This window comes from Pristiophorus japonicus, chromosome 1, assembly GCF_044704955.1.
Source record: "Pristiophorus japonicus isolate sPriJap1 chromosome 1, sPriJap1.hap1, whole genome shotgun sequence".
Classification (NCBI taxonomy): domain Eukaryota; kingdom Metazoa; phylum Chordata; class Chondrichthyes; family Pristiophoridae; genus Pristiophorus; species Pristiophorus japonicus.
In genome coordinates, this window is record NC_091977.1 from 190,747,055 (window position 1) to 190,768,389 (window position 21,335).

The 21,335-nt window shown below is 45.4% G+C and overlaps 1 protein-coding gene across 1 annotated transcript in view; it reads right to left on the minus strand.

Annotated features, from left to right (window-relative positions):
* rasgrf2b (Ras protein-specific guanine nucleotide-releasing factor 2b) overlaps positions 1–21,335 on the minus strand; it is a 404,619-nt gene that overhangs the window by 118,570 nt on the left and 264,714 nt on the right. The window contains exon 16 of the mRNA XM_070867471.1: positions 19,620–19,789. Within this exon, the coding sequence (XP_070723572.1) occupies positions 19,620–19,789 (170 nt within the window). The remainder of the gene's footprint in view (positions 1–19,619; positions 19,790–21,335) is intronic.

The following is a 21,335-nucleotide window of genomic DNA, read 5'->3' on the forward strand; positions in this document are numbered from 1 at the left end:
TGCTGGTTTTATCTTCGCACTCTTTTTTGAACAATGGTGTAACATTTGCAATCCTCCGGTCCTCTGGCACCACCCCTGTATCTATGGAGGTATTATTATTACTATTGCCAGTAACTCCACGATTTCAATTCCCTCAACATCCTATCCGCTCCTTGTGATTCATCTACTTTAAGCACAACCAGCCTTTCTAATACCGCTTCTTTATCAATTTTTTTCCGATCAAGTGTCTCTACTACCTCCTCCTTTATCATCATCTTCATAGGCGGTCCCTTGTATCAAGGATGACTTGCACTATGTCTATAGCAGCATCCTCTTCCTTGGTGAAGACAGATGCAAGGTACTCATTTAGTACCTCAGCCATACCCTCTGCCTCCATGCATAAGTCTCCTTTTTGGTCCCTAATTGGCCCCACCCTTGCTCTTACTACCCTTTATTTCAATGGATGCGCATGCGCAGTGTAGCTCCGAGTTGGCAATTGGCCATTTTTAAAGAGTCAGTTGTGTGTGTGTGAGGAGTGCTGTGTGAGAGCATTGGACAAATTGGAGCTGCAGCAATACAAGATGCAACGCGGTGCATGGACCAAGAATTTCTTACAGGATGAAGTGGAGGCACTAGTTACTGTGATTGAGAACAGATGGCAGGAGCTGGACACCAGCAGAGGTTACATAAAAGTTCCAACAAAAGAAATTAAGAAACGCTGGAACCAAGTTGCAGAAGATTACTGTGCAATGGTGACCACCACGAGATCTGGAGGCCAGTGTAAAAAGAAGTGGCAGGACCTTGGTCAAGTAGTTAGTGTAAGTAATATTTTCATTTATTCACTGGAATTGCAATTGTAAATGTGACCAGCTATATATGTCCCACCCAGCAGAAAGACACCCTCTCTAAAAAGTTGCATTTTTATCTTTGCAGAGGAAGGTGGCACATAATAAAAAAGGGAAAGAACTCGAACAGGAGGACGCCCGCTAAATCTGCACCCACTGACACCCTTGGAAGAGAGGGTTGCTGCTTTGATGGGTCCTGCCTGGAGAAAAACAATCACCACTGCACAAGCTGGGCCCACACTCGAGGGAGAGGGTAAGTCCTGCAAATTCCACAGTCTGGCTTTGCTAAATGTTAAGTACTGCGAGGACGAGCCATGCTTCGGTCCATGGGGATGTCGCCATCAGTTACGCTTCGGTTGATGCAATGTGCTATCATTCATCGTGGTCCTTCAAATGAGACTGCTGCCTGTGCTGTGTGAGCCTACTCATACCACCCTGCCCCCTCCTCTGCTGCTAACCATTTGTCTGTTGTTATATTTTGCAGAACGTGAAGCCGACCCTGACGATAAGATGATTCATACGAAGACGAGCCTGAAGAGGAGAACATCTTCCAATCCCACTCTCCAGAGCAAGAGCATGGGGGTGAGGGGAAGGGAATGGAGATGGATGAAGCCCCCACTGTTTTACTGACTTTGGTGGAGATGCAGGTGCCACCCATTGAGGTGCCAGCACCTTCTGTGACTAGTGATTTGAGAGTTGGTGGGACATTTCATCGTTTCCTAAATTCCGAGGCTGCGGGTTCTAGTGGTGCGGTGCAGCAAGACTTACCCTCGGCCCCACCTTCCGAGGCTGCGGGTCCCAGTGGTGGGATGTAAGCCACACCCCTGGGGAGGAGGGGAAGGAGAGCTCGACCGCGCTTTCCTGAGGTGCAGGATCTAACAGATGTGGTTCAGATGATGGCAATGAGTGGGGAGAGCATTGACCTTACCCGATCATTCCTGGACACCATCAGTGGGGTGGGTGATGAGGTAGTGGGACTGTCGGGAGAAGTAATAGCAATCTCACGAGAAATGGGAATGATGTCAGTGACCATAAGGGAGGAAATGTCACAGGTAGGTGATGCACTGTCAGTGAACATCAGGGAGGGAATGTCAGAGATGGTGCAAACACTATCACTGAACATGAGGGAGGGAATGTCACAGGTAGTTGAGTCAGTTTTGCTCAACATGGAGGGAATGTTGCATGTCGTTGAAACACTGTCAAGGCGCATGAGTGACAGCATGTTGGAGTTAGCTGCTGCAATAAGGGAACACGACCAGATCCCGCGCCCACTGACAGAATTAACTGTCACTCCCACTCCAATCCCCAAAACAGCGTCTGAAAAATAGAAACATAGAAACATAGAAAATAGGTGCAGGAGTAGGCCATTCGGCCCTTCGAGCCTGCTTCAATAAGATCATGGCTGATCATTCACTTCAGTACCCCTTTCCTGCTTTCTCTCCATACCCCTTGATCCCTTTAATAGTCAGGGCCATATCTAACTCCCTCTTGAATATATCTAACAAACTGGCATCAACAACTCTCTGCGGTAGAGAATTCCACAGGTTAACAACTCTCTGGGTGAAGAAGTTTCTCCTCATCTCGGTCCTAAATGGCTTACCCCTTATCCTTAGACTGTGACCCCTGGTTCTGGACTTCCCCAACATCAGGAACATTCTTCCTGCATCTAACCTGCCTAGTCCTGTCAGAATTTTATATGTTTCTATGAGATCCCCTCTCATTCTTCTAAATTCCAGTGAATACAAGCCCAGTCAATCCAGTCTCTCCTCATATGTCAGTCCTGCCATCCCGGGAATCAGTCTGGTAAACCTTCGCTGCACTCCCTCAATAGCAAGAACGTCCTTCCTCAGATTAGGAGACCAAAACTGAACACAATATTCCAGGTGAGGCCTCACCAAGGCCCTGTACAACTGCATTAAGACCTCACTGCTCCTATACTCAAATCCCCTAGCTATGAAGGTCAACATGCCATTTGCCTTCTTCACCGCCTGCTGTACCTGCATACCAACTTTCAACGACTGATGTACCATGACACCCAGGTCTCGTTGCACCTCCCCTTTTCCTAATCTGCCGCCATTCAGATAATATTCTGCCACCAAAGTGGATAACCTCACATTTATCTACATTATACTGCATCTGCCATGCATTTTCCCACTCACCTAACCTGTCCAAGTCACCCTGCAGCCTCTTAGCATCCTCCTCACAGCTCACACCGCCACCCAGCTTAGTGTCATCTGCAAACTTGGAGCTATTACACTCAATTCCTTCATCTAAATCATTAATGTATATTGTAAAAAGCTGAGGTCCCTGAGCTGAGAACTGAGCCCTGCGGCACCCCACTAGTCACTGCCTGCCATTCTGAAAAGTACTCATTTACTCCTACTCTTTGCTTCCTGTCTGCCAACCAGTTCTCAATCCCATGTGCTTTAACTTTGCACATTCATCTCTTGTGTGGGACCTTGTCGAAGGCCTTCTGAAAGTCCAAATACACCACATCAACTGGTTCTCCCTTGTCCACTCTACTAATTACATCCTCAAAAAATTCCAGAAGATTTGTCAAGCATGATTTCCCTTTCATAAATCCATGCTGACTTGGACCGATCCTATCACTGCTTTCCAAATGTGCTGCTTTTTCATCTTTAATAACTGAGTTCAACATCTTCCCCACTACTGATGTCAGGCTAACTGGTTTTCTCTCTCCCTTCTTTTATTAAAAAGTGGTGTTACATTAGCTACCCTCCAGCCCATAAGAACTGATCCAGAGTCAATAGACACTTGTAAAATGATCACCAATGCATCCACTATTTCTACGGCCACTTCCTTAAGTACCCTGGGGTGCAGACTATCAGGCCCTGGGGATTTATCGGCCTTCAATCCCATCAATTTCCCCAACACAATTTCCTGACTAATAAAGATTTCCTTCAGTTCCTCCTTCTCGCTAGACCCTCGGACCCCAAGTATTTCCGGAAGGTTATTTGTGTCTTCCTTCGTGAAGACAGAACCAAAGTATTTGTTCAACTGGTCTGCCATTTCTTTGTTCCCCATTATAAATTCACCTGAACCTGACTGCAAGGGACCTACGTTTGTCTTCACTAATCTTTTTCTCTTCACATATCTATCGAAGCTTTTGCAGTCAGTTTTTATGTTCCCAGCAAGCTTCCTTTCATACTCTATTTCCCCCTCCTAATTAAGCCCTTTGTCCTCCTCTGCTGGATTTTAAATTTCTCCCAGTCCTCAGGTTTGCTGCTTTTTCTGGCCAATTTATAGGTCTCTTCCTTGGATTTAATACTATCCCTAATTTCCCTTGTTAGCCACGGTTCAGCCCCTTCCCCGTTTTATTTTTACTCCAGAGCCCCAAGCCGGGCCCTCCACATTGCCGCCGGCCACCCCCAAAAGGCTGCACTACCCGAGATCTTAGAAAGAACAAGCTTGGTACCAAGCCCAGAAACACTGTGCCATCGCCTGCGGGCAGGGGTGATAGAGTCACCAAGAACAAGTGTGGCGGGCGGTCTTAGAATAAGGTGGAGGAGAGATGGGTGCAGCCTTTCTTTGTTGTTGCTGTTGTTGTTGTTGTTATTATTGTTACTGTTGTAACTGTTGTTCTCAAATTAAAAGATTTTTGTAAGTTATATAAATTTACAAGTTTAAAAGTTTTTAAGTGATCTTAGAGTTTGTAAGTGATCTTAAAGTGTGTAAGTGATCGTAGCTGAAAACTTTAAAGTTTGATACAAGAATAATGTTATTAAAGTTAAGTTAAGTACAAAGAACTGTTTGTTAAACTTTTGAATAAAATATATTTTACATTAAATCTGAATCATTTTCATTTTTGTTCCATTATTAACACAGCAGGCAGGACAGGTTCTTTGTTCTCTCTCCCCAACATCTGTATGGATGGATTTCTCTTCCCCGCCCGCCAAATCATTGCAGTCTTGTGACTTCTCCCCGTCTCCCCCCACTCCCCAAACTCATTGCAGTCTTGTGCCTAATGCAGAAGCCTTCTGATCGCCACCTCCCTCCCTCCTCCCGCCCCCCCTTCACCTCCCCAGGCTTGTTTTCCAGCCGAGCCCCGCGCCCCTGTGTCTGGGCGCGGGGCCGATTCTGACACTACGACCCCTCCTCCAGCCCTGCTTGAAGATGTTCGGTGGTGGCGCGTGAGTAAAAAAATACATGAAAACTTCAGAAATCCAAGAAACTTCCATGTTGAAAGGTAAATAAAAGTTAAACTTTATTATGGATATTTCAAGTGTTAGAGACTCCCTTCAAAAACTTTGATGAAAAACAATGGCGTCTTTCAGCGCCGATTTCTCAATGTGCACTGCTTTCTGGTAACTCAGCAATAGGTTTTTTGGGAGTGGCCAGCTACGCCGATCTAGGATAAAACAAAATTGGGCAAACTGCGAAAAATGCTGAAAATTGACGCAGACTTAAAAAAAAACCTCACCTTGGAAAATCGTAACCAAAGCAGTTACACCGGCGTAGATTCCAGGGGGAAACTTTGAATTAAATAATTACGCCAGAAAAAACGGCACGCGCCAAAAAAACGGCGCAAATGACCCAGGAAAATTGAGCCCTATATTAGGATAGTTGAAGTCCCCCATTATCACTACTTTAATTCTTGCATGTCTCTGTAATTTCTCTGCAAATTTGCTCCTCCATATCTTTGCCACTACTTGGTCGAGAGAATACACCTCATCATCATCATCAGCAATCCCTCAAAAGCATAGAAGACTTGCTTCCACTCTAAAAGTGAGTTTTCAGGTGGCTGTACAGTCCAATACGGGAATTACAGTCTCTGTCACAGGTGGAACAGGCAGTGGTTGAAGGAAAGGATGGGTGGGGAGTCTGGTTTGCCGCACGCTCCTTCCGCTGCCTGCGCTTGTTTTCTGCATGCTCTCGGCGACGAGACTTGAGGTGCTCAGCGCCCTCCCAGATGCTCATCCTCCACCTAGGGTGGACTTAGCCAGGGATTCCCAGGTGCCAGTGGGGATGTTGCACTTTATCAAGGAGGCTTTGAGCGTGTCCTTGAAATGTTTCCTCTGGCCACCTGGGGCTCGCTTGCCGTGTAGGAGTTCCGAGTAGAGCGCTTGCTTTGGGAGTCTCGTGTCCGTCATGCGGACGATGTGGCTCGCCCAACGGAGCTGGTCGAGTGTGGTCAGTGCTTTGATGCTGGGGATGTTGGCCTGATCGAGAACACTGACGTTGGTTCAACTATCCTCCCAGTGGATTTGCAGAATCTTGTGGAGGTAGCACTGGTGGTATTTCTCCAGCAATTTGAGGTGTTGATTGTATATGGTTCACGTCTCTGAGCCATATAGGAGGATGGGTATTACTACTGCCCTGTAGATCATAAGCTTGGTGCCAGATTTGACATCCTGGTCTTCAAACACTCACTTCCTGAGGCAACTGAAGGCTGCGCTGGCACACTGGAGGTGGTGTTGGATCTCATCGTCGATGTCCGCCCTTGCTGATAGTAGGCTCCCGAGGTATGGAAAATGGTCCACGTTGTCCAAGGCCACGCCATTGAATTTGATGATTGGGGGGGCAGTGCTGTGAGGCGGGGTCAGGTTGGTGGAGGACCTTTGTCTTACGAATGTTTAGTGTAAGGCCCATGCTTTCGTATGCCTCGGTGAAGATGTTGACGATGGTTTGGAGTTCGGCCTCTGAACGTACGCAGACACAAGCATCTGCCTACTGTAGTTCGATGACAGAGAATGGGACGACCGTGGATCTAGCCTGGAGGTGACGAAGGTTGAAAAGATTCCCATTGGTTCTGGAGTTTAGTTCCACTCCAGTGGGGAGTTTGTTGAGCGTGAGGTGGAGCATTGCAGTGAGGAAAATCGAGAAGAGCGTTGGCGCGATGATGAAGCCCTGCTTGACCCCGGTCCGGACGTGGATTGGGTCTGTGGTGGATCCGTTGGTCAGGATCACGGCTTGTATGTCATCGTGGAGCGGGCAGAGGATGGTGAAAAGCTTTTGGGGGCAGCCGAAATGGAGGAGGACGCTTCATAGTCCCTCACGGTTGATAGTGTCAAAGGCCTTTGTGAGGTCAAAGAAGGCACAGGAGATCCTGCAGCTGGCCGACAGCCATGACATGCGAGGATTCTTCACCGCAGATAAGTCCACCTACGGCCCAAGCACGCAAGGCCCCACCCTACTGTTGGCCAAGAACGGGGCGACACTCATTAAGGACACCGAGGCAGTCAGGGCCCGATGGAAGGAGCACTTCGAAGATCGCCTTAATCAAGATTCTGCTTTTGACACGAGTGTCCTCGACTCCATCCCGCAGCATTCTACCCGCAACAACTAAACAAAACCCCAGCCCTGCACAAGATAGAAAAGGCCATCCATCAGCTCAAGAACAAGGCATCAGGAACAGATGGAATCCCCGCTGAAGCATTAAAGTATGTTGGAGAAGTACTATTGACATGAATGAGAGCATGACCTCATCTCTCGTATCTGGAAGGAGGAGAGCCGAGAGATCTCAGAGATGCCGTACTCATAACCATCTTCAAAAAAGGGGACAACTCCGACTGCAGCAAATAGAGTAATCTCCCTGCTGTCAGCAATTGGGAAAGTCATCGCTAGAATCCTCCTCAACCGTCTTCGCCCTGTGGTTGAAGAGCTCCTTCGGGAGTCACAGTGCAGATTCCATCCACTAAGGGGTACAATGGACATGATCTTCACGGTGCGACAACTACAAGAGAAATGCAGTGAACAGCACCAGCCCTTGTACATGGCCTTGAATATACACCTAGTAGTGTATTGGCACCTCTATTATTTCTTAACTGTCGCCATATAAATTCTGTCCTTCACTCGGTTATATATGTAAATTTGTATATACCTTGTAGAGCCACCAGAGGGCTCATCACCTGGAGTCCCAAGGGATCCCACAATCTCTTGGGAACACAGGTACTTAAGGAGGCCTCACAGGCTGGAGAGGCACTCTGGGGACCTGCAATAAAAGACTAAGGGCACACTTTACTTTGAGCTCACAGTATCTAGTCAGACTCTTTATTCATACACAACTGGCAACAAGATACAGATGATGAACACAACGATGCAGAGAACAGTGGGCATCCTGGAGAAATTTTCGGAGGGAGATGATTGGGAAACCTTCGTGGAGCGACTTGACCAATACTTCGTGGCCAACGAGCTGGAAGGAGAAGCGAACGCTGCCAAACGAAGAGCGATTCTCCTCACCGTCTGCAGGGCACCAACGTATGGCCTCATGAAAAATCTGCTTGCTCCAGCGAAACCCACAGAGAAATCGTACAATGATTTGTACACACTGATCTGGGAGCATCTGAACCCAAAGGAAAGCGTTCTGATGGCGAGGTACCGGTTCTATACCTACAAAAGTTCTGAAGGCCAGGAAGTGGCGAGTTATGTCGCCGAGCTAAGATGCCTTGCAGGACATTGCAAATTTGAAGGACATCTGGAGCACATGCTCAGAGACTTTTTCATACTTGGCATTGGCCATGAAGTGATACTTTTCAAACCTTTGATTGTAGAGACCCCAACCTTGAGTAAGGCCATAGCGATAGCCCAGGCATTCATTGCCCACCAGTGACAATACTAAGCAAATCTCTCAGCACACGAATGCTGCTACAAGTACTGTGAACAAAGTGATGATGTTTTCAAATCGCAACATACAGGGCAGACCCCACATGCCTGCAGCTGCACATTTGCAGATGTCTCAGAGTCCACCATCAAGGGTGATGAATGCAAGGCCATTAACACCTTGTTGGTGCTGCGGGGGTGATCATCGTTTCCATTCGTGCAGCTTCAAAGGGTACGTTTGTAAGGGCTGTGGAACAATGGGACACCTCCAACATATGTGCAGGCGAGCTGCAAACGTTGTTAATCCTGCAAACCACCATGTTGCAGAGGAGGACAGATCCACGGCGGATCACGACGAACCAGAGCCTTAGACCGAGGAGGCAGAGGTATATGGGATGCACGCATGTACCACAAAGTGTCCCCCGATAATGCTGAAGGTTGAACTAAATGGACTCCTGTTGTCAATGGAGCTGGACACGGGCGCGAGCCAGTCTATTATGAGCAAAAAGACTTTAGAAAAATTGTGTTGCAGCAAGGCCTCAAGGCCAGTATTGACTCCCATTCGCACAAAATTGAGAACTTACACAAAAGGAACTGATTCCCGTAATCGGCAGTGCTACTGTAAAGGTCTCCTACGATGGAGCGGTGCACAAGCTACCACTCTGGGTGGTACCGGGTGATAGTCCCAGGCTGCTTGGCAGGAGCTGGCTGGGAAAGATACTCTGGAACTGGGACGACGTCAGAGCGCTCTCGTCCGCTGATGACACTTCGTGTGCCCAGGTCTTAAACAAGTTCCCTTCGCTTTCGAACCAGGTATCGGGAAGTTCCAAGGAGCAAAAGTGAAGATCCACCTGATTCTGGGGGCGCAACCCATCCATCACAAGGTGGGAGCATTACCATGCATGATGAAAGGGTAGAGATCGAACTAGACCGGCTGCAAAGAGAGGGCATCATTTTGCCGATCGAATTCAACGAGTAGGCCAGTCCGATTGTTCCAGTCCTCAAGGGAGATGGCACCGTCAGAATCTGTGGTGATTACAAAATAACTATCAATCATTTCTCCATGCAGGATCAATACCCACTACCTAAGGCTGACAACCTTTTTACTACGCTGGCAGGAGGAAACACGTTCACGAAGCTGGACTTGACCTCGGCCTACATGACGCAGAAGCTGGAGGAATCATCGAATGGCCTCACCTGCATCAACACGCACAAAAGTCTCTTCATTTATAACAGATGCCCGTTTGGAATTCGATCAGCCACGGCGATATTCCAGAGAAACATGGAAAGCTTACTGAATTCAGTCCTGCGCATGGTGGTCTTCCAGGACGACATCTTGGTTACAGGTCTGGACACAGTTGAGCATCTGCAGAACCTGGAGGAGGTTCTTAGTTGACTGAACCGCGTGGGGCTAAGGTTAAAATACTCGAAGTGCATTTTCCTGGTGCCTGAAGTGGAGTTCCTGGGGAGAAGAATCGTGGCGGACGGCATCAGGCCCACCGATTCGAAGATGGAGGCAATCGAGAACGCACCGAGGCCACAGAACGAGACGGAGCTGCGGTCGTTTCTAGGACTTCTGAACTACTTTGGTAACTTCTTACCAGGTCTCAGTACACTGTTAGAACCACTGCACGCCTTACTGCGTAAAGGAGACGAATGGGTATGGGCAAAAGCCAAGAAAATGCCTTTGTAAAAGCTAGAAAATTGTTATGCTCAAACAAATTGCTTGTGTTGTACGATCCATGTAAGCGTTTGGTACTAGCATGTGATACGTCGTCGTACGGCATCGGGTGTGTATTGCAACAAGCTAATGATTCTGGGAAATTGCAACCCGGTTGTTTATGCATCCAGAAGTCTGTCTCAGGCTGAGAGAGCCTACAGCATGATTGAAAAAGAAGCGTTAGCATGTGTCTATGGGGTAAAGAAGATGCATTAATATTTTCGGGGGCTAAAATTTGAATTGGAAACTGACCATAAGCCACTAATATCCCAGTTTTCCGAGAGTAAGGGGATAAATATGAATGCATCGGCCTGCATCCAGAGATGGGCGCTCACGTTGTCTGCATACAACTCCGCCATCTGCCACAGAAAACTGCGCCGATGCTCTCAGTAGGCTGCCGTTGCCCACCACGGGGGTGGAAATGGCGCAGCCCTCAGATTTAGTCATGGTTATGGAAGCATTCGAGAGTGAGCAATCACCCGTCACAGCCCGACAGATTAGAACCTGGACGAGCCAGGACCCCTTACTGTCCCTCGTAAAAAATTGTGTGCTTCACGGGAGTTGGTCCAGTGTCCCAGTGGAAATGCAGGAAGAGATAAAGCCGTACCAGCGGCGCAAAAATGAAATGTCTATATAGGCAGACTGCCTTCTGAAGGGCAATCGGGTAGTGATCCCCAAGAAGGGCAGAGACACTTTCATCAGTGACCTCCACAGTACGCACCCAAGCATCGTAATGATGAAAGCGATAGCCAGATCCCATGTGTGGTGGCCCGGTATCGATGCAGACTTAAGAGTTCTGCGTGCACAGTTGTAACACATGCTCGCAGTTAAGCAATGCACCCAGGGAGGCGCCACTAAGTTTATGGTCTTGGCCCTCCAAACCGTAGTCCAGGGTCCATGTCGACTATGCAGGCCCGTTTTTGGGTAAAGTGTTCCTTGTGGTTGTAGTTGCATACTCCAAATGGATTGACTGTGAGATAATGTCGGCAAGCACGTCCGCTGCCGACATTGAAAACCTACGGGCCATGTTTGCCACGCACGGACTACCTGAAGTCCTTGTGAGCAACAACAGGCCATGTTTTACCAGTGCAGAGTTCAAAGAGTTCATGACCCATAACGGGATTAAACATGTTACATCTGCCCCATTCAAACCAGCATCCAATGGTCAGGCAGAGAGCAGTGGAAACCATCAAGCAGGGTTTGAAGAGGGTAACTGAAGGCCCACTGCAGACTCGCCTATCCAGAGTCCTGCTTAGCTACCGCACGAGACTCCACTCACTCACTGGGATCCCACCTGCTGAACTGCTGATGAAAAGAGCACTTAAGGCAAAGCTCTCGTTAGTTCACCCTGATCAACATGAACAGGTAGAGAGCAGACAACAAAGTGCATATCATGATAGTACAAATGTATCACGTGAAATTGAAGTCAATGATCCTGTATTTGTTTTGAATTATGGACAAGGTCCGAAGTTGCTTCCCGGCACCATTGTGGCCAAAGAGGGGAGCTTTGGGTCAAACTTTCAAATGGACTCATTCACCAGAAACAATTGGATCAAATCAAACTCAGATTCACGGACTATCCTGAGCAACCCACTTTGAACCCTACCTTCTTTGACCCCCCAACATACACACCAGTGGCAACCAATACTGCGGTTGGCCACGAAGCAGAACCCATCACCCGCAGCAGCCCAGCAGGACTCACCACACCAGGCAGCCCAGCAAGGCCAGCTGCACAGCAGCCCAGCGAGGGCCCAACAAATGATTCACCAAAACCAGCATTTGCGCTGAGACGATCAACCAGGGAAAGAAAGGCCCCAGATTGACTCACCTTGTAAATAGTTACTCTGTTGACTTTTGGGGGGGGGGGGGGAGTGTTGTTATATATGTAAACTTATATGTACCTTGTACAGCCACCAGAGGGTTCATCGTTCTGGAATCCCAAGGGATCCCACAATCTTTTGGGAGCACAGGTACTTAAGGAGGCCTCACAGGCTGTAGAGGCACTCTGAAGACCTGCAATAAAAGACTAAGGTCACACTTTACTTTGAGCTCACAGTATCCAGTCAGAGTCTTTCTTCATACACAACAGGCCCCTCCAGGACATCCTTCCTCTCCAGCACTGTAACATTCTCCTTAACCAATACTGCCACACCACCTCCTATCTTTCCTACCCTATCTTTCCTGAACACCTTATAACCACGAATATTTAATACCCAATTCTGCCCTTTTTTGACCCAGGTCTCAGTTAACGCCACAACATCATATTCCCATATGACTATTTGTGCCTGCAGCTCACTTACCTTGTTTACTACGCTTTGTGCGTTCACATGCATACACTGTAAACCTATCTTAGACCATCCTGTATTCTCTCTTATTTGGACCCCACCTAATCGCTTACTATTTCTTACTTTAATGCTCTCTGCCTTTCCCAATGCACTTTATTTCCCCTTTCTAATGTTACATCCTGGTGCTCATCCCCCTGCCAGGGGGAAGATTGCCCCGCACCCCCAGATCCCTATTCAAATTACCATTAGCCCCTAGATTTGGATTTCTTTGTAAAAAAAACTTTCAAGGCATTCTTCGGGCATCCAGGCCACCTGGTTGGCCTTGTCCTCATCTTCCCCAGTTGGAACCACTACTGCCCACCAAAGTGGGAACTCCAAACTTTGGGAGTCCTTGGCTCTGGCTCTGGCTCTGCCCTCCAGCGGTACTTGCCTAGTAAGGGGTGAATAGAGGCTTCAGAATAAACCTGGAAATACCGGAGACCGGCAAATGCAGGATGCTGCAGTTTCCAGGTGGGTTTTGCCGGTTGCCCACCAGTTGTGGCAGGAAACGAATGGACCTCTGCAGATTTCAGGGCAAATTACTTTTAAAAAAAAGTATAATGACAAAAAGAAGAGATGAATCAGAAGGAGTGAGATTGTTTTAAAAAAAGAACTGAAACCAAAGTAAATAACATTGAAAGGGACTATTGCATAAAAAGCAAAAGAAATACTGCACAGAAATACAAAAATAAATAAATGGAGTCTTTTTGGAATGGGGGTTTGACATTTTTCAACTTCATTAAATTGGAGCGTTTGACTTTTCAAAAGTAATACAAGATTGTGAGTTACAGCAAACACTGGATTATCTAATCAGTCTCATGAACATTGATGTGCTATTTCCTTAGGGTTTATATAAAAAACCATTCACTGAATGTGACATAAAGGCAAGAACAGAAGAAATAATGGAATAATCTACCCCATCATAGACTCTACGCAGCTGGTTTAATCTTCTTAGTAAAGGTTCTGCAACGTTTCTGTCTGATTAGGAAGGCAAAGATACAATCAGTGTATTATGGAAATGTTACGAATTCAGGCTCCTGGTGTGAGCTTTGCACCCTCTCCCCCAGAAGTGCGAGTGTCCCAGTTTTCTTGCCGCAGGATGCAATATGATGGTAAATAGCAGCTCCTGCAGTAAAAGTAAAAGAAATAAAAAGGATTGCATTTATATAGCGCCTTTCATGTCTTACAGGACGCCCCAAAGCGCTTTACAGCCAATTAAGTACTTTTTGAAGTGTAGTCACTGTTGTAATGTAGGAAACATGGCAGCAATGTGATAATGACTAGATAATCTGTTTTTTGTGATGTTGGTTGAGGGATAAATATTGGCCAAAACACCGGGGATAACTCCCCTGCTCTTCTTCGAAATAGTGACAACGGATCCACCTGAGAGAGCAGACGAGGTCTCGGTTTAACATCTCATCCAAAAGACGGCATCTCTAACACCATCCAAAGACAGGAGAGATGGAACATGGTGCAGAAATATTACTGCAATCCTCAAAAGGTTAATGAAAGTGTGAATTGTTGCTTTGTTTATACTTAATTTTGCCTGATTTGCTCACCAGTACCATATTTCTTCCTTCAGTTGGCAGTACTCTGTGCCGTGGGCTTCCCCCCTGATGGTGACCAGTGCATGACTGGTCAATCGGAGTTATGCTTCTGAAGGGTTGCTCTGACTCTTTTAGTGTTTCTTTCTGAAATACAACAGTTCTGCAACAGAACCAGTCAAGAGCTAACAAAACTTAGCCACTTAAATAAATCAACTTAGAACATTTTGAGGCTGGAATTGAAATTGTCTACATGTGTTCCATTTACTAATATAGCGAGGAACTGGCTGCTAGGCTTTGAGTGGAGCTTCCACTTGACGAGTGCCCAATAGGTTAACACTCTGGATCAGCTGGAACTGGATGTTTCCCCCCATCACTCTCAGACTGGCCTCTAGAGGATAACTAGAAAGTTTCCAATGCTTTCTAATCCCGGAGATGAGGGGGGAAGGATTTGCACCAATATTATCAATAGATTGACTGGAGAGCTAACGTACTTTGCTAACTGTGCCACTCCAAACTGAAAAACAGTATGCAATAAGGTCATGCCTCTGTGCATCTTGAAGTAATGGATTGAACATTGGGATGCGGAATTGCCATCAGTTCACAAACCAGGCGAATAGCCTTCTTGTGTGAGATGGGAGTATTGTAGGGTCAGTATCTGTTAACTGTGGCTGATATATTCTGTGGTAGATGCTCTGGCTTGTTGGTTAAATCTTAAAATGGCCCTATGGGTGATCCAGTCACAGGTATCAGGTCTTCCTGTTATTCAAAATAAAAACAGAGAATGCTGGAAATACTCAGCAGGTCAGGCCGCATCTGTGGAGAGGGAAACAAAGTTAACGTTTCAGGTTAGTCTCTTTCCCTCTCCACAGATGCTGCCTGCCCTGCTGAGTATTTCCAGCATTTTCTGTTTTTATTTCAGATTTCCAGTATTTTGCTTTTGTATTTGGCTTCCTGTTATTCAGCAGCGCATTCACTAGTGTGCACCCAGTTCCTGTGTCTCATGGAGCTCTTGTATGTTCATTATCTTGATACTATTTTCATCAGATGCACTCTCCTCCTCTGAAATGCTGATGGGCTCTTGGAGCAACTCAATCAGTGGAAATGATGATTTGATCTGTGAAGACATAAGTGCCGATATGTAATATAGGATTTTGGACTATAATGAATTATGAAAAAATTATTAATTAATTTACTACAGGCACAGCAAATCATTATGGAAACAGGACATTATATCTGAGGATCTATAAAAGTTTACTAAATATTATTGGCATGCACATGGTTGCATATTTCATGGACATAGATATGATAAAATTATATTATTTATTTTTAACTAAAGCAGTCAGTGGTCATTACATATATCACTTACCAGACCCATTTGGAGACAGTGATATTGAGATGTGGTTGTCTTCGCTTTGGACCAATTTATTCTTAAGCGATTTGGATTAGATGCCCTGTTGCCCTGGGCAGTTGAAGTGCGTTTTTCAACCTGTTATAGTTCAGATTTCCCAACTATTTTACAGGTCATCCATCGATGTTCTACAGTCCTCTGTAGCTATGGTCACTTTTGATTATTCATCAACTTTCTTGACCATGATGCTGCCATATTTTGTAATGTACCTCTGTGGTCAGTAACATATTTTCTGTGCCATAAAAGAGCAGCTTTTTTATTTGTACCATGCCCCCAAATGTCACAAGTTCCATTTGACTGAAACTGGTGGGTGAATTTTCTACCAGGTCGTATTGCTCTTGATGGCTGGATCTGCACAAGCTGCAAACTGCTTGGCTAGCAATTCCGCCAGTAACTGCTGAAAATGTACACCAAGCAGATTTCCGTTGGGGCTGATCACATCCGCCAATCACTCGGTTTCCTTTTTAAGTAGGAGCCCTACTAAGAATACATGCAGCATCTAAAGAAGATCTTTAGCAGACCTATTTCACTCTCCGATGTCTGGGCAGTCCTGCCCAGCAGCTTTTCTGTCCATTATAGCAATATGTTAAAGGAAAACTGCAAATAGTCCCAATATAAAGGTGTACAAACAGCAAGATCCACATAATACAGCCCAATACATCAGTGCAGGCAATGTTGCTTTGTGCGAGATACCATTTTTCAGGTGAGACATTAAAATGAGACTTCATGTTTATGTTCAGGTGGATGTAATAGATCCCACCTCACAATTTGAAAAAGAGAAAAGGACTTCTGGCCACCATCCCTCCATTAGCCAAACCACCAAAAACAGAATAACTAGTCATTCATCTAATTTGCTGTTTGTGGGACCATGCTGTGCGCAAATTGACTGTCATGCTTGCCTACATTACAACAGTGACTCCACTTCTCAGAGGCAGCTTGCCGGTCGTGGAAAGGAGTGAGATTGGCTGGCTGGGACACCAGACAAGGGCAGCAGGTAAGTCCGGGTGAGGGTAGAGACAATCGGGGGGAGGGGTGATGGTAACGAGCTGTCAGCGGCCCAGAGTTATAACGTGGAGCCAGCCTGTTCCTCCTATATAAAAGATTGTGCTTACCTGCAGTCTCCAGCAGTCACTTTAAGGACCATTGGGTTGACTGCTGTGTGCCCGAGAAAACTGATTGCTTGATGCACAGCATGTGCTGCGGTCAGTTGCATTTTAATCTGGCAAAGGCAATGGGCCTAATACCTTTTTCAAGAAGAGTCCCTGGAGACTAAGGCATGCGACATACTTCAGTGACGGACTGAGTGCACGCATGCCGCACACCATATTTTACTGTTCAGCGCCCGAGCATCACCCGAAAAACCGGGTGCACAATCAAGTTTCTAGTCCATAGTCTTGACATGTTATAGATTGAAAGAGAATATACACAGTGGCAGACATGCGCTGCAGCCACAGCCTGTTAGCCATGTCATTAAATGATCATTCATCATACAGCTGTGTTATAACGCTTTCATTATTTGAGATCCTTTGGAGATATGGGAGTGCTAAGGCTTTCAATTGTAATTAACAACGGCCGAAAATTGTGGCCTCGCCGGGTGTGTACGATGTGTGCACAGACCCAAAGGGGCCTCGCAAATGCCGGTTCTTGGACCGCGATGCGCATGTGCCAAAGACCAGCTTTTGCAATCTGTCCAACTCTTGCCCAGCGATTGTCCTTCAAACTTTTACGCCTGATAAAAGCAGGCGTATGGTCTACTTTTACCAGCGTAAGAGTTTTAAAACTTAAAAAAATTAAATTTTATCACTAATTTTTATATTTAAAAACCCTGTCCATTAAGGTAAGTTTATTTTAACCCTATTAAAACCTATTTTTAAAAAATTCAAAAAAACATTTTTTTCCTAAAACATTTTTTATTGCCTTTGGAAATATTCAAATATGCCTTAAAAACTAGGCTTCATCAAGGCTATCACATTTTTTGCTCCCATATTTTTAAGTGGCCACAACTCTTTACATGTTGCCATTGTTTGGATATTTTTTTACAAATTTACTCAGAAGCTTAACCAGTACAGGCATTCTTATCAGGGTACTGTTCAGCTGGAAATGGTCAGAAGATCAGGTTTGTGAGGAACTGTCAGTATTTGAAAGTTACCACAAGACCACATGCTGTAAACATACTGGACAAATTGTGAGTAATAATACAGCATCTGGATAGCAAGTATATTGAGTGAAAGACTTTCTTAAAAGGCACGTCATGAAATGTTGACAACATCCCTAAAAGTCCATAGGGATTCTGCTGGTCTCCTCGTAACTCCAGCAGGAGCCTGGTGGAACCTACAGCAGAGACCTGGTTGTGTCAGGTCATTACCGTTCCCGAGCTTTTCCAGCATGCCTTGTAAGGGGAGATGAAACTACAAATGCTGGAAATTCACAGCAGATCAATCAGCATATGAGATAGAATGATTAAGATTTTGAGTGGGACCCTTCATTAGAATTGGTAATATAGAGGAGAGCATCTTTACAGGATTAGATCAAAGAGCAGAGGAAAGAATAGGTCAGAGTCAAGAGTACAGATATGCTGACTACTTTTGCAAAGAGGCACCAATACATGTAAATAGATTTGTAATATTTAAAAATAGTTTTTATTTGATCAACTGGATGTATGTCATGCATACAAACACAGCAACATGCTTATTGCTGAACCAAGCTATTGAGAAAGTAAGGTTTCAATTTGCCTGTTATTAAGCACTCTTTCATCTCAGAAGTCCAGATGCAGATTGGCAAGACCTAGAGACCCTCCAGTGTGTGCATAGGGATACTGCTGAAGTTTAATAGGCTTAAACCATGCAGCTCACCAGCTCATAGCGCTCATTAGCTTCCTGCTGCTTTCCTATCTAAGGCCACCCAGTGGGACAGGGTTGTCCAAATACAGCCCATGGGGCACATGCAGGCCCGAAAATCTGACCCAATGAAGTTCATCAACTTAGTTTTATTTGTGTGTATAATCCGTATTTCTTTAGTATATTCTGTTTGATGTTTGTGGGCCTGGAGGTTTGGAAAGTTTGTTCCAAACGCTGTTGCCTCATTGGTAAATAAATCCTAAACTGGAACACTTCATCTGTTATTATCGCAACTTGAGATATATGCAAATGAAGGGAAACTTGGATGTAATCATTATATGTGGAATGTGAGGTGACATCATATGCACTTACATTCACGGCCCACAAAGACAAGAAACTTGTACACTTCTCCATTGGAGCATTGCATTGTGGGATTGTCTGAAGTGAAGTGGGAAGAATCCCAGCTTCCAGTGGCAGGTTGTCTCCCTCAGGTCCATCAATGAGCCAGCTTGGCTGGCCTATTGCTAACAGTATCTTGCCTGTCTCAGGTATCAGGTTATCAAGTTTGCCACAGATGATCAATGGTTCTAATCTCTTATCACCAGGTGTGCCATCTTGGAGCCGACTCTACCCCCAGAGAAAGCCTTCTTACTTTCCTGCCAAAGGAGGGTAACTGGCAAGTGTAGGTTTAAGTCCTTGGTGATGGACAACAGATGCCAGAAACCCATCCTGAGCAATTATACGAGCAGCACAACTCACCAGAAAATGCAAGGTTGAGGTGTAAAGAATTGTGGACTGTGCAAAGATCATCTCAGTTGGGCATGAGAACAAGCATTAGTAAAACAAAAGGGAGTTAAACATGGCTCAAAAATGAAAGGGAAAAAAGGGGAATGTGAATAGGAGAATCCCACAAGGAAATCAGGAAGGTGACTAAGATCTGAAGATTTTGAAGTAAATGTTCAGACTAGAAAGTATGAGTATGTCCAAGAGGAAGATGAAATACTTTTCCTAAAGGTTGTATTGAGTTTGGTAGGTGGGAGGTTAAATTAAGAAGAACTAGATTAAGAATGGTAAAGGGATGGGGAGAAGTTGTCACAATAACAGGAAAAATCATGGATGAAATTTGCAGAGGCCACCCAATCTGTTTTGCTCTCCCCAGTACAGAGGGAACCACAGCATGAACAGAAAATACAGTGTATGAGATTGGGAGAAATACAGGTAAATCACTGTTATTGGACCTAGGCAACAGTGAGCGAAGAAACAAGCGGATAAATGTGGCATTTGCATTAGCTGACTGTCTTTCTCTGTCAGATGTCTGCTAACCTCTTCCAGCAATTTCTATTGATATTTTCAACCTATTGGCATACTGAAGTATATGAAATGAATAGGAGAGGGTAGCTTTACCTCCCATAGAAACTCGTCTAAATTTTTCCTGCACTCCAGTGTTTTCGGCTGATGGACTCCCATGTCCTGCTGCTGCTGTGGCAATGGCGAATGCTGAAACAGGAGACACAGAACATCGTGCATTGTCCATCTCCCTGCAGCCAGGTCCCATCACACCAGATTGAACTGCATTATTCAAATCACATAAAGGAAATTCTTAATTCTACCAGCTTGTAGGTGTAAGTTAATGCAAATTGTAAGACACGAAATGGTACAGCATTCTAATACTTTGCCTTTGACCCTAATGACATTAGTTAAGCCATTGCTGGGATTTGAATTCATTTGGCAGTCGTAGAATACAGTACAATGTTTCTAAGTGTAACTTAGAAAGAGGAATGTCAAGAATATCAACAGGTTATGACAACACACTCTTTCATGTTGTTTTGTCATAAGTCAATGATGTATATATTTTTTTTTTCAGTATTCATTGCAGAAAACAATTTTAGAGATCTGTATAAATGATTATGGCAGAATGTTTATACACAGCACATTTTGGTGTTGCACATGTAATATACAATTTACAGGCCTGGAATTTCCTTAATGGCAGTTATGTCGTAGTTATACCCTTGTTGCACCGAAAAGTTCCGCTGTTCACCAGAAGAGGAAATTACACACAAGTTTCCTGGGGGATGTTAGTTTAAATATTTTTGGTGAAGCTCTTATGTAACTTGAGTGCAGAAACTGTGAGGGCCAAATGAACCCTTGTGTAACTTGCTGACATTCCCCGCCCCACACCAGCCACAGGAAACTTCAGTGCAACAATGGCCTAACTCTTTAAAAGCACTCTACAGATAGCCAGCAGCAGAACACTGTTTGACAGCAAGATAAGCAGCAAACGAGCGGTTTTACTGGCAATTCCCACCAAATTATTTGATGGTATCTCTCAGCAACAGCCCAGATTGGCACCACCATGTCCACTTAAGTGCCCACTGGGCACCAACCTCAGGTACAAGAAGCGCAACTGGCTTCTCTGATGAAGTGTTCCTTCAAGACGTACGAGACAGGAGCCTCACACTCCTGGGTATTCCTTTCACCAACCTGGACACCAACATTAGTCGTGCTGTCTGCAGGGAGCTGGCATTAACACTGGCTCCTAACTCCTCATGCCCAGGTTTAATTCACACTGCAGAAAGAAGTGAAACACTTCACAAGGGCAGGCAAGGGTAACATGTCACCACGCTTTCCCTTTCCTGGCTCCCACCCTGGGCACCATCACACTTTTCATCCTCTTAAAGCAACACTCAAGTTACTAACCCTTCACACTACACCCTGGATAAGAGTGCCCAAAACATCTTCCTGAACTCTAACCTCCTCACATGGCCACATCCATCACAAGATAAAAGTTCATGGGGTTGGGGGTAATATATTAGCATGGATAGAGGATTGGCTAACGAACAGAAAACAGAGAGTCAGGATAAATGGTTCATTCTCGGGTTGGAAATCAGTAACTAGTGGGGCGCCACAGGGATCAGTGCTGGGACCCCAACTATTTATAATCTATGTTAACAACTTGGAAGAAGGGACCGAGTGTAACATATCCAAGTTTGCTGACAATACAAAGGTGGGAGGAAAAGCAATGTGTGAGGAGGACACAAAAAATCTGCAAAAGGACATAGACAGACTAAATGAGTGGGCAAAAATTTGGCAGATGGAGTATAATGTTGGAAAGTGT